The sequence below is a fragment of the Bos taurus genome, chromosome 10 (assembly GCF_002263795.3).
Source record: "Bos taurus isolate L1 Dominette 01449 registration number 42190680 breed Hereford chromosome 10, ARS-UCD2.0, whole genome shotgun sequence".
NCBI classification, from domain to species: domain Eukaryota; kingdom Metazoa; phylum Chordata; class Mammalia; order Artiodactyla; family Bovidae; genus Bos; species Bos taurus.
In genome coordinates, this window is record NC_037337.1 from 27,835,007 (window position 1) to 27,849,200 (window position 14,194).

The 14,194-nt window shown below is 38.0% G+C and overlaps 1 protein-coding gene across 1 annotated transcript; it reads right to left on the minus strand.

Moving 5' to 3' along the window:
- Positions 1–6,733: 6,733 nt before the first annotated feature.
- On the minus strand, positions 6,734–7,666 carry OR4F1C (olfactory receptor family 4 subfamily F member 1C). The gene has a single exon (NM_001390660.1). The coding sequence runs from the start codon at positions 7,664–7,666 to the stop codon at positions 6,734–6,736; it is 933 nt and encodes a 310-aa protein (NP_001377589.1).
- Positions 7,667–14,194: the final 6,528 nt, after the last annotated feature.

Sequence of the window (14,194 nt, forward strand, 5' to 3'; positions counted from 1 at the left end):
ACATTCCAAAACTCAACTGCCTTCTATCATATATCACAATCACCCCCACCTCCTCCTCCTTCATGATATCCTTTCAAATATCTAGTGTATTAATAGATTAATGATAAAATTATATTTCATAGCATAATGATTCTATTATAAAACAATGATGACCTGTGTGAATATACTTCAGTAAGAAAGAAAAGGGAAAATGACATAAGATAAACAGCAAACACATAATAGGTTATGCCATGAAGTAGTGAAAATTATAAGCAAATTTTCAGTGAAAATGTAAAGATATCTTCTTTCTGAAATGACATTTAGAAAATATGAGTCAAATTAAATAAATGACAGAAAATATGAAGTGACAAAAAATAAACTGGAAATTTCAAGAAGTAAATAACAAAATGAAAGAGACAGAAATGAGGATCCTAACAGAAGAAAAAAGTGGAAGCTTAAATATTCTAAAAAAGAATGGAGTTTAAAAGAATTAAAGAAAAATATAGATTAAAATAATATCCAACAAATTAAAAATTAGTTTTTCTTAAAGAGAGTTCATAATGTTTAGTATAGAAATTATTCAAAATAAAGAAAAAGGAAACTTATCCAAAACAAAAGAAGCATTGAATTTACAGACTAAAGAGCTTATCAGAAACCAGGGGTAAAAAAATATAGCATGGGTCACATTAAGGCAAATCCAACTGGTTATCAAACCTCGTGTGCACAAAATAAAGAAAGTTAAAAAAAAAAAAAAGTTTAGGAAACAAAGTTCTCATGAGGCCTTACTGAAGAAAACAGAGAATGAACTTCACTATTCAAAACCTGAACAGATATAACATGGTAATAGTAAATTATGAAGTTTAATATTAAACAGTCCTGGGAATCCTGAGGACTATGGTTAAAGAATAGAATACATGTGTTAAAAACTATGACACTATAAAGAGTAATTAGTTACATGTCAGTTATATATCAATAAAACTGGAAAATATATTTTAAAAAAGAATAATTATATTAGTAAAAAAATTAAAAACAAAAATATTTCTACTGAAATATTCTGATTTCTTTATCTTTCACAGTAGGAGGGATTCAAAATTACTTTAAGGGTGATTAATTATTATTTTAAAGTATAGAGGTAATGATTAAAAGAACTAAGAATTAAGTTATCAAATAAAATTGAGTGATGAAGGGGGAAAAGATAGGGGGTGGGTAAAAGATAAAAGGCATGTATACTAATTTCTACTATAGTAAGGAGCCATTTCCTTCTCCATTTCCTTCTTTCCAACCCAGTGATTGAACCTGGGTCTCCGGCATTGCAGGTAGATTCTTTACAATCTGAGCCACAAAAGCCCACAGTGAGGAGTCAATGGGTACTAAATTTGAGGTAACACAAAGTTACAGCATTACCTATGTTATATACAATGAGTAATTAAAACTAAGTGTATGGTGTTAGAAAGTGTTCCAGTTTCATTCTTTTACAAGTGGTTGACTGGTTTTCCCACATCACTTGTTAAAGAGATTGTCTTTTCTCCATTGTATATTCTTGCCTCCTTTGTCAAAGATAAGGTGTCCATAGGTGCATGGGTTTATCTCTGGGCTTTCTATTTTGTTCCAGTGGTCTATATTTCTGTCTTTGTGCCAGTACCATACTGTCTTGATGACTGTGGCTTTGTAGTAGAGCCTGAAGTCAGACAGGTGGATTTCTCCAGTTCCATTCTTCTTTCTCAAGATTGCTTTGGCTATTCGAGGTTTTTTGTATTTCCATACAAATTGTGAAATTATTTGTTCTAGCTCTGTGAAAAATACTGTTGGTAGCTTGAGAGGGATTGCATTGAATCTATAGATTACTTTGGGTAGTATACTCATTTTCACTATATTGATTCTTCTGATCCATGAACATGGTATATTTCTCCATCTATTTTTGTCCTCTTTGATTTCTTTCACCAGTGTTTTATAGTTTTCCATATATAGGTCTTTTGTTTCTTAGGTAGATATATTCCTAAGTATTTTATTCTTTTCATTGCAATTGTGAATGGAATTGTTTCCTTAATTTCTCTATTTTCTCATTAATAGTATATAGGAATGCAAAGTATTTCTGTGTGTTTATTTTATATCCTGCAACTTTACTACATTCATTGATTAGTTTTAGTAATTTTCTGGTGGAGTCTTTAGGGTTTTCTATGTAGAGGATCATGTCATCTGCAAACAGTGAGAGTTTTACTTCTTCTTTTCAAATTTGGATTCCTTTTATTTCTTTTTCTGCTCTGATTGCTGTGGCCAAAACTTCCAAAACTATGTTGAATAGAAGTGGTGAGAATGGGCACCCTTGTCTTGTTCCTGACTTTAGAGGAAATGCTTTCAATTTTTCACCATTGAGGATAATGTTTGCTGTGGGTTTGTCATATATAGCTTTTATTATGGTGAGAAATGTTCCTTCTATTCCTGCTTTCTGGAGAGTTTTTATCATAAATGGATGTTGAATTTTGTCAAAGGCTTTCTCTGTATCTATTGAGATAATAATATGGCTTTTATTTTTCAGTTTTAATGTGGTGTATTACATTGATTGATTTGCAGATATTGAAGAATCCTTGCATCCCTGGGATAAAGCCCACTTGGTCATGATGTATGATCTTTTTAATGTGTTGTTGGATTCTGATTGCTAGAATTTTGTTAAGGATTTTTGCATCTATGTTCATCTGTGATATTGGCCTGTAGTTTTTGTGTGTGTGTGTGTGTGTGTGATCTTTGTCAGGTTTTCATATTAGGGTGATGGTAGCCTCACAGAATGAGTTTGGAAGTTTAAAATAAACTCAAAATGGATTAAAGATCTAAATTTAAGAGCAGAAACTATAAAATTCCTAGAGGAGAACATAGGCAAAACACTCTCTGACATAAATCACAGCAGGATCCTCTATGACCCACCTCCCAGAATACTGGAAATAAAAGCAAAAATAAACAAATGGGATCTAATTAAAATTAAAAGCTTCTGCACATCAAAGGAAACTATAAGCTAGGTGAAAAGACAGCCTTCAGAATGGGAGAAAATAATAGCAAATGAAGCAACTGACAAACAACTAATCTCAAAAATATACAAGCAACTCCTACAGCTCAATTTCAGAAAAATAAGTGACCCAATCAAAAAATGGGCCAAAGAACTAAACAGACATTTCTCCAAAGAAGACATACAGATGGCTAACAAACACATGAAAAGATGCTCAACATCACTCATTATCAGAGAAATGCAAATCAAAACCACAATGAGGTACCATTTCACGCCAGTCAGAATGGCTGCGATCCAAAAGTCTACAAGCAATAAATGCTGGAGAGGGTGTGGAGAAAAGGGAACCCTCTTACACTGTTGGTGGGAATGCAAACTAGTACAGCCACTATGGAGAACCGTATGGAGATTCCTTTAAAAACTGGAAACAGAACTGCCTTATGTTCCAGCAATCCCATTACTGGGCATACACACTGAGGAAACCAGAATGGAAAGAGACATGTTCATCACAGCACTGTTTATAATAGCCTGGACATGGAAGCAACCTAGCTGTCCATTAGCAAATGAATAGATAAGAAAGCTGTAGTACATATACACAATGGAGTATTACTCAGCCATTAAAAAGAATACATTTGAATCAGTTCTAATGAGGTGGGTGAAACTGGAGCCTATTATATAGGGTGAAGTAAGCCAGAAAGAAAAACACCAGTACAGTATTCAGTTCAGTTCAGTTCAGTCGCTCAGTCGTGTCCGACTCTGCGACCCCATGAATCGCAGCACCCTAGGCCTCCCTGTCCATCACCAACACCCAGAGTTCACTCAGACTCACATCCATCGAGTCAGTGATGCCATCCAGCCATCTCATCCTCTGTCGTCCCCTTCTACTCCTGCCCCCAATCCCTCCCAGCATCAGAGTCTTTTCCAATGATTCAACTCTTCGCATGAGGTGGCCAAAGTACTGGAGTTTCAGCTTCAGCATCATTCCTTCCAAAGAAATCCCAGGGCTGAAATCCTTTAGAATGGACTGGTTGGATCCCCTTGCAGTCCAAGGGACTCTCAAGAGTCTTCTCCAACACCATAGTTCAAAAGCATAAGTTCTTCTGCGCTCAGCCTTCTTCACAGTCCAACTTTCACATCCATACAGGACCACTGGAAAAACCATAGCCTTGACTAGACAGACCTTTGTTGGCAAAGTAATGTCTCTGCTTTTGAATATGCTATCTAGGTTGGTCATAACTTTCCTTCCAAGGAGTAAGTATCTTTTAATTTCATGGCTGCAGTCACCATCTGCAGTGATTTTGGAGCCCCAAAAAATAAAGTCTGCCACTGTTTCCACTGTTTCCCCATCTATTTCCCGTAAAGTGATGGGACCAGATGCCATGATCTTCGTTTTCTGAATGTTGAGCTTTAAGCCAACTTTTTCACTCTCCACTTTCACTTTCATCAGGAGGCTTTTTAGTTCCTCTTCACTTTCTGCCATAAGGGTGGTATACTAACACATATATATGGAATTTAGAAAGATGGTAATGATAACCCTGTATGTGAGACAGCAAAAGAGACAGAGATGTATAGAACAGTCTTTTGGACTCTGTGGGAGAGGGATAGAGTGGGTTGGTTTGGGAGAATGGCATTGAAACATGTATATTATCATATGTGAAACGAATCAGCAGTCCAAGTTGGATGCATGATACAGGATGCTTGGGGATGGTGCACTGGGATGACCAAGAGGGATGGTATGGGGAGGGTGGTGGGAGGGGGGTTCAGGATAGGGAACACGTGTATACCTGTGGCAGATTCATGTTGATGTATGCCAAAACCAATACAATATTGTAAACTAATTAACCTCCAATTAAAATAAATAAATTAAAAAAAAAACTATAAACCTTCAAAGTTATTAAAAGAAAACACACACAAAAAGAAATAAAACATCATATAGAGAGAAATTTTAATACATAAAAGTATTACATAAAAGGATGCATAAAATTAATTCATTAAGTTATCTTAATATTTATTGACTACCCCATTGCCAGGAGTGTGCCCAGTGCAATTGATTGATAGTTCTCCCATCTTGAGGTTTTATATACTAGAGGCAGAGGCAGATATTAGTTAAACAACCACAGAAACAAATGCAAAATTGCAAACATTAAAGTTACACTGTCATATTGTAATAGAGGATTTGATGTAAGCAACAAAGTCAGTAAAGATTTCCTGAAGACGCAACTGGAGCTAAAATCTAAATGATAAATAGATGTTGACTAAGAATGGAAGACAAAAGATTCCCTGAAGGGAAACAATCTGTGCTTCCCCTTGAGGCCAGAGTGGGCACTGGGAGTGAAACCTGGAACTACACTGAGAGAAAATGAGAGGAGATTTATACAGGATGAGGCTGAAATAAGTAGTGGGATACTCTTTCTAGGAGAATGAGAAGGCAAGGAAAACTTAAAATCTTCCTCCAAGGAAGGCAATATGAACAGACTAGATATTTATGACTATCACTTGGATCTCTGTGTACAGAGTAGGTTTGAAGGAATCTGGACTGGATGTTGGGGCTTTCCATGTGGTTCTAGTGGTGAAGAAAGTGTCTGCCAATGCAGGAGACTTAAGAAACATGGGTTTGATCCCTAGGTCAGGAAGGTCCCCTGGAGGAGGGCATGGCAATCCATTCCAGTATTCTTGCCTGAAGAATCCCATGGACAGAGGAGCCTGGCAATCTATACAGTCCATGGGGTCACAAAGAGTTGGGCACAACTGAGTGACTTAGCACACAGCACACAAATGGAAAAAATAGGCTATACTGGATGTATGACACTTTGGCAAGCACTGGAAACTAATGTTGGATTTTTACAGTGCACTACAAAATGTTCTATAAATTTGCATTGAAAATATTTGATTCATATCTCTATCTCCTCCAGGCCATATATCTTGAGGTGCTTCAATGTATTTTTAGAAACAATTCCAGATACAGAATAAATACAATGCCATATATAAAGAGAAATGAATGGTTTTAGGAGACAGATAAAAGAATGAATAATTGGTTCATGAATATACCTATATGTGAACAGTAGGAAACCAGTAGTGTCATTTGTTTAGGCTTTCAAAAATCTTCACAACAGGGTTTATGTCACCAATAAAAAATATTGGTAATTAAGAGAAAGAGTAGTGAGAAAAGAGGCAGAAAGGCAGAAGACAATGAGGCCAGAGAGACTGGTATTTCCTTAGCCTGGAATCAGATACTTTGTAACTTGTTGAGGGAGAATCTTAACAGAAAATTTTCCTACTGAAGAAGATATCTATATCCTCAAAATTACAAAGAGATAACTGATATAATAAACCTGAAGGACTTGGATGACATGTGAGTATTATCCAACTCACCAAAGGAATGAGAAAAAGACCCATTCTTGGTAAATGTGGAGATTATCAATGGAATAATTAGCATCTTGGTTACTTCAAGATGTAGATTATGAGTAAATATATGGACAAATTGAAACAATTATCAGTTTAAAATTTTGAAAGAAAAGAGAAGTAAAGAAACTAGCTAGAAAGAAATGATTATAATTAGAACATATGTGTGTAATCCCATATAAATAAACATAAATTTTGAATTAAGGTTTTATTTGTCTGAATGTTTATTCTCTTTAGGGAAGAGAAGCAGTCTTTTAGAGTGTGGTAACACTCAGAGCTAATGAACTAGAAAGAGCTAATTTCATAATACCAGATACAGGCAACATAATGATCAGGATAAAATCCTTTTAATATCATTTATGAAATCTTAAAACTCACGAATGGTCTGAAAGCTCTCTTCATTGCTACCTTCATCTCTTTGTTCCTGAATGTGTAGATGACTGGATTTAAAAAAGGAGTGAGAACAGCATCAGAAAGAGCAAGAAACTTGTCCATTTGGGAATTGGGGTGCGGCCATGTATAGACAAACATGGTTGGACCAAAGAACAAAATAACCACAGTGATGTGAGCTGACAAAGTGGACAGGGCCTTGGGTGAACCACCTGAGGAGCGTTTCCAAACAGTTAACAGGATGAACATATAGGAGATGAGAAGTATAAAGAAGGAACTAACACAAATAAACCCGCTATTGACAGTGACCATGAACTGAAGTCTGTAAGTATCTGTACAGGCCAGTCTGAGGAGCCGAGGAAGATCACAGTAAAAGCTGTCCAATACATTCAGACCACAGAAGGGCAAATTAACAATAAATGCTAGCTGGAACAGTGAGTGGCTGACACCAAGGGCCCAGGCAGCAGCCAGAAATAAAATGCACATCCTCGGGCTCATGATGCTCAGATAGTGGAGAGGCTTACATATGGCAACATATCTGTCAAAGGCCATGGCTATGAGCAGCACCATCTCCACCCCACCAATGACATGGATGAAGAAGATCTGAGCAATGCAGCCTCCAAAAGAAATGACTTTACGCTTTCTGAAAAGGTCATAGATCATCTTGGGAGAAGTGACAGAGCAGGCTCCCAAGTCAATGAAGGAGAGGTTGGCCAGTAGGAAGTACATGGGGGAATGTAAGTGAGGATCAGTAGTCACAGAAAACACAATGAGGATGTTTCCAGCCATGCTTGCCACATAGAGCACAGAGGAGAACACCAGGAGGAGCAGCTGGATCCCCCATGAATGAGTGAGTCCCAGAAACACAAACTCAGACACCGAGTGATTCCCTCCATCCATCGATCCAGCCAACAGGGCTGCCACTGAAATACTGATAAATATGAAAATGAAGAGGAAAGTGTGATTATGGAGATGATAATTTCTGATTTCAGTATTCTCATAATGAATGAAAAGTATATAACTATCCAATTCCTCAAATACACATGCAAAAAGACAACAATCAACATAGTATCATCACAATGTTTGAGCCGCAAAGTACTTCAAACCTATCATCACAAATACTCTCACTTCAACATTCTGTTCTTAAATTAAGAGTAGGCAAATACAAAAGATTCCAACGTGTCCATGGAATTCATCAGCTGTTTATATCACTTCTGGGGACTTCCCTAGTGGTCCTCTGGTCAGATGTACACCTTGTCATGCAGGGAACAGGGGTTTGACCCCTGCTTGGGGAACTAAGATCCCACATACCTCGGAGCAACTGAGCCAGTGCTCTGCAGTCACAGCTATAGAGTCTGTGCATCTCAACAAAAGATCCCACATAATGCATCAAAGATCCCACGTGCTGGAACTAAGATCTGACATAGCCAATAAGTAAAGATTTTAAATTTCACCTTTGATATTGACTATTCCTCATCTCCAAAATATTCCATCATGTTTTTATATATATTCTCACAATCCACTTTTCTCACAATTCACTGACAAAAAGTAGTGATGAGAGGAAAACATGATTCACTGGTCGATTGTCACCTGGATTGAAAGTTACATGAGACATGAACTGATAGTCTCCTGTCTTTTATCCCTATCTCAGGATAAGCTGTAGATTGAGACAAAATAAAGAGAATGTGGTATGTAAAACTGGAGGTCCCACAAGTATAGTAAAGCAGGGGAAGTATGTGGACTTCAATAAGAAATAAAACAACCACTGTTTCCATGACATTTTATCATGGCCATGGCTATTCTGGGTGCCTCTAGTTTCCACATAATTTTTCATGACTACAAAATCCCTAAACTGGACTCAAAACTCAGTAAGACTTTCATAATGGAGCCTACAGCAGCTAGGTGGGAAAAGCTTTCTCTAGACCTAATAAATGTATATTTGGGGAATTTCTGCAATTTCTGCTAAGGCAGAATATCTAAAGCAGCCACAGATGATGTAAAATATCTCTGAAAGCATTTTTCTGTTCATACATGTGAAGGTATTGAAGTCAGCACTTGGAATAGTTGAGATATTAAGTAGTAATTCATCGGTGTCTCAGCTTTCCCTTAATGTCATCTCTTATGTTCACTGATACCCCCTTATGCTTTAAAGTATTATCACCTGCATGATAACCTATTCCGATAGCTGATATTATCCTGCTTAATTTTACTTTGAAATCTAGTCAGGTATTTTATCTTCAAGGCAATTTGTATTTTATATTTTTTATTTATAATTATAAAATATGAGGAATATCAAACACTAATAAGTCCCATTATAGGAGGGCAGATGAGATTCCTTCTTGACCTTAAATCATAATATACAAAGTTAGTTAGTTCTTTAATACATATAGTATTTATATGTGAGGTGGAGGGTAAGCAGACAATGGTGTTGTGTTTCTCTGTGTGCAGACACCCGTCTCAACCACTCCTTCTAGAATAGAGCAGTCCCTGAAAACATCTGCTAGAGGTTAATTTATCTAGGACTTAATGAAATGCAGTAGAACAGGTATACTGATATCTTTCATTTTTTAGGTACAACTTCAGACCTTCTCACTCAAAGGGCCATCTGACTGGTGCCCTCTTTCATCACAGACTACACAACTGACTCTGTCACTATATTCTGACTCCAATTCTGGGTCAGCATCATTGGGATGAATGTCTTTCTATTCTCATCTACATATATTAACTACACTATCATCTCCGAATCCAATGGTCCACAGTCTTAACGTGCACACTTTCTGTTACCAGAAACCTGAGGCTTGGAGTAGGGTGCAGGGAGCAACCAATTTCTGCTGCTCATCAAGTTGGAGAGAGTTACCAGGGGATAAGATTTATGGGATAGACATGCAGAGGAAGGTAGTGGAGGCACAAGATGGGGGGAAGACAAGAAACTCAGTAATTACTGAAAAAGGACCAAGGTTTTGGTGACGAAAAGCACATGTTCTCAGTATTATGAGATGAAAAGCTATTGTGGAATTATATATGGGCCTGTTTTGTCCAAGATGGTTATCATTCACATGAAAAACACGAGGCCACATCCAGGTTTACATAACTAGAAGAACTGGAAACCAAAAGCTAGGTCTGTTGATTCTTATTCTAGAAAGATTGACTCTAGAGAAAATGATCAAGTTAACCAAAAAAATAAATAAATAAATAATAATTTTTCTTGGTGAAAATAAAAACTAACCAGAGGTATTCATACACTATCCATTATTAACATTATTGAAACAGAAACTCCCCAGGTCAGTAGGTACCCAATATGCTACTGGAGATCAGTGGAGAAATAACTCAAGAAAGAATGAAGAGATGGAGCCAAAGCAAAAAGAATACCCAGCTGTGGATGTGACTGGTGATAGAAGCAAGGTCTGATACTGTAAAGAGCAATATTGCATAGGAACCTGGAATGTCAGGTCCATAAATCAAGGCAAATTGGAAGTGGTCAAACAAAAGATGGCAAGATTGAATGTTGACTTTCTAGGAATCAGCGAACTGAAATGGACTGGAATGGGTGAATTTAACTCAGATGACCATTATATCTACTACTGCAGGCAGGAATCCCTCAGAAGAAATGGAGTGGCCCTCATGGTCAACAAAAGAGTCCGAAATGCAGTACTTGGATGCAATCTCCAAAACGACAGAATGATCTCTGTTCGTTTCCAAGGCAAACCATTCAATATCACAGTAATCCAAGTCTATGCCCCAACCAGTAACGCTGAAGAAGCTGAAGTTGAACGGTTCTATGAAGACCTACAAGACCTTTTAGAACTAACACCAAAAAAAGATGTCCTTTTCATTATAGGGGACTGGAATGTAAAAGTAGGAAGGCAAGAAACACCTGGAGTAACAGGCAAATTTGGCCCTGGAATACGGAATGAAGCAGGGCAAAGACTAACAGAGTTTTGCCAAGAAAATGCACTGGTCATAACAAACACCCACTTCCAACAACACAAGAGAAGATTCTATACATGGACATCACCAGATGGTCGACACCGAAATCAGATTGATTATATTCTTTGCAGCCAAAGATGGAGAAGCTCTGTACAGTCTGCAGAAACAAGACACGGAGCTGACTGTGGCTCAGACCATGAACACCTTACTGCCAAATTCAGACTGAAATTTGAGAAAGTGGAGAAAACCACTAGACCATTCAGGTATGACCTAAATCAAATCCCTTAGGACTATACAATGGAAGTGAGAAATAGACTTAAGGGACCTGATCGGATAGACAGAATGCCTGATGAACTATGGATGGAGGTTCGGGACATTGTACAGGAGACAGGGAGCAAGACCATCCCCATGGAAAAGAAATGCAAAAAAGCAATATGGCTGTCTGAAGAGGCCTTACAAATAGCTGTGAAAAGAAGGGAAGCAAAAAGCAAAAGAGAAAAGGAAAGACATACCCATTTAAATGCAAAGTTCCAAAAATAGCAGGGAGAGATAAGAAAGCCTTCCTCAGCGATCAATGCAAATAGAGGAAAACAACAGAATGGGAAAGACTAGAGATCTCTTCAAGAAAATCAGAGATACCAAGGGAACATTTCATGCAGAGATGGGCTAAATGAAGTACAGATATGGTAGGGACATAACAGAAGCAGAAGATATTAAGAAGACATGGCAAGAATACACAGAAGAACTGTACAAAAAAGATCTTCACGACCCAGATAATCACGTGGTGTGATCACTCACTGAGAGCCAAACATCCTGGAATATGAAATCAAGTGGGGCTTAGGAAGCATCACTACAATCAAAGCTAGTGGAGGTGATGGAATCCCAGTGGAGCTATTTCAAATCCCGAAAGATGATGCTGTGAAAGTGCTGCACTCAATATGCCAGCAAATTTGGAAAACTCAGCAGTGGCCACAGGACTGGAAAAGGTCAGTTTTCATTCCAATCCCAAAGAAAGGCAATGCCAAAGAATGCTCAAACTACCACACAATTGCACTCATCTCACACACTAGTAAAGTGATGTTTAAAATTCTCCAAGCCATGCTTCAGCAATACCTGAACCATGAACTTCCAGATGTTCAAGCTGGATTTATAAAAGACAGAGGAACCAGAGATCAAATTGTCAACATCTGCTGGATCATCAAAAAAGCAAGAGAGTTCCAGAAAACCATCTATTTCTGCTTTATTGACTATGCCAAAGCCTTTGACTGTGTGGATCACAATAAACTGTGGGATATTCTGAAAGATATGGGAATACCAGACCACCTGATCTGCCTCTTGAGAAACCTGTATGCAGGCCAGGAAGCAACAGTTAGAACTGGAAGTGGAAACAGACTGGTTCCAAATAGGAAAAGGAGTTCATCAAGGCTGTATATTGTCATCCTGCTTATTTAACTTATATGCAGAGTACATCATGAAAAACGTTAGGCTGGAAGAAGCACAAGCTGGAATCAAGATTGCAGGGAGAATTATCAATAACCTCAGATATGCAGATGACACCACCCTTATGGCAGAAAGTGAAGAACTAAAGAGCCTCTCAATGAAAGTGAAAGAGGGGAGTGAAAAAGTTGGCTTAAAGCTCAACATTCAGAAAACGAAGATCATGGCATCTGGTCCCATCACTTCATGGGAAATAGATGGGGAAACAGTGGCTGACTTTGTTTTTCTGGGCTCCAAAATCACTACAGATGGTGACTGCAGCCATGAAATTAAAAGACACTTACTCCTCGGAAGGAAAGTTATGACCAACCTAAACAGCATATTATAAAGCAGAGACATTACTTTGTCAACAAAAGACCATCTAGTCAAGGCTATAGTTTTTCCAGTTGTCATGTATGGATGTGAGAGTTGGACTATAAAGAAAGCTGAGTGCCAAAGAATTGATGCTTTTGAACTGTGGTGTTGGAGAAGACTCTTGGACTGCAAGGAGATCCAACCAGTCCATCCTAAAGGATATCAGTCCTGAGTGTTCATTGGAAGTTCTAATGTTGGAGCTGGAACTCCAATACTTTGGCCACGTGATGGGAAGAGCTCTCTCATTGGAAAAGACCCTGATGCTGGGAAAGATTGAAGGCAGGAGAAGAAGGGGACGACAGAGGATAAGATGGCTGGATGGCATCACCGACTCGATGGACGTGAGTTTGAGTGAACTCCAGGAGTTGGTGATGGATAGGGAGGCCTGGCGTGCTGCAATTCATGGGGTAGCAAAGAGTCAGACACGACTGAGTGACTGAACTGAACTGAATGCAGAATACAATATGTCAATTGAATAGTGAGATCTTGATGATTTGGGGTGGGGGCGGGGAAGTGGCGGAAGTGTGTTCTAGAGATTCAAGTATAGAAGATAACTTTTGTCAGCAATACCAGGTGGCTAAGCTGCTCCAAGGGCATAGATACTTATCTGGGTCTAGAAGAATTACTGAAAGCAAGAAGGAAGATATATACAAATTTTGGTAAATATCTTGAATTACATAATATGAAAATGCTCTTTAATATTAACTACCATTATTCACAGGCTACCCAGGTTGCTCAGTGGGTAGAGTCTGCCTGCAATGCATGAGAAACAAGACACAAATTCAGTTCCTGGCTCAAGAATATCCCCTGGAAGAGGGCATGGCAACCCACTCCAGTATTCTTGTCTGGAGAATCCCATGGACAGAGGTGCATGGCATGCTACAGTCCACAGGGTTGCAAAGAGTTGGACAAGACTGAGGTGATTCAGCATACAAACAAGCACCATTATTCACATGTATACAGTTCATGGTATATACCCAGACACATAGAAAATCAAAAGATAGTTCTCGATTGAGAGGTTATGGGTGATTCAGTAGTAAGTATCTGCCTGCCAATGCAGGAGATGCAGGAGACCTGGGTTCTATCCTTGGGTTAGGAAGAGCCTCTGGAAGAGGAAATGACAACCCACTTTAGTATTCTTGCACAGGAAATCCCATGAACAGAGAAGTCTGGCAGGCAAAAGTGCATAGGGTCACAAAGAGTCAGACACGACTGAGCAACTGAGCACACAGGCATTAATAACCCAAGGCTGTATTAAAGTCGTTCCATCTTTATTATTCTTGATTCTCCCCATCATCTTTTTCAATAGTTTAAATACACTTAAGGGAAAGTTTCTTACTTAAAAACTTAGAGTAGATAAGACCATTAGACTTCCAGTGAGAAGACTCCTATAGCTTTACAACACATTTCTCGTTGGGGATTAGCTAGCATTCGTCTCCAAACCAATAGCCAGCACTCAACCTGTTTTCCAAAAGTTTATGGGTGCATAGAAAAATAAAATAGAGAGAAAGAATGAATTTAAAATAAATTCTTAAAGATTAGAGGAGAATTTAAAATAAAATTTTAAACTAAAATAAAGTTTATTATTAAAATAAATAAAATAAATTTAAATAAAATTTTAAAATAAAATTTAAAATAAAATCTTAAAGA

Bases quoted from the DNA above. Each gene is read 5' to 3' on its own strand.
- OR4F1C (NM_001390660.1), bottom strand. From the start codon at position 7,666: ATGGATGGAGGGAATCACTCGGTGTCTGAGTTTGTGTTTCTGGGACTC.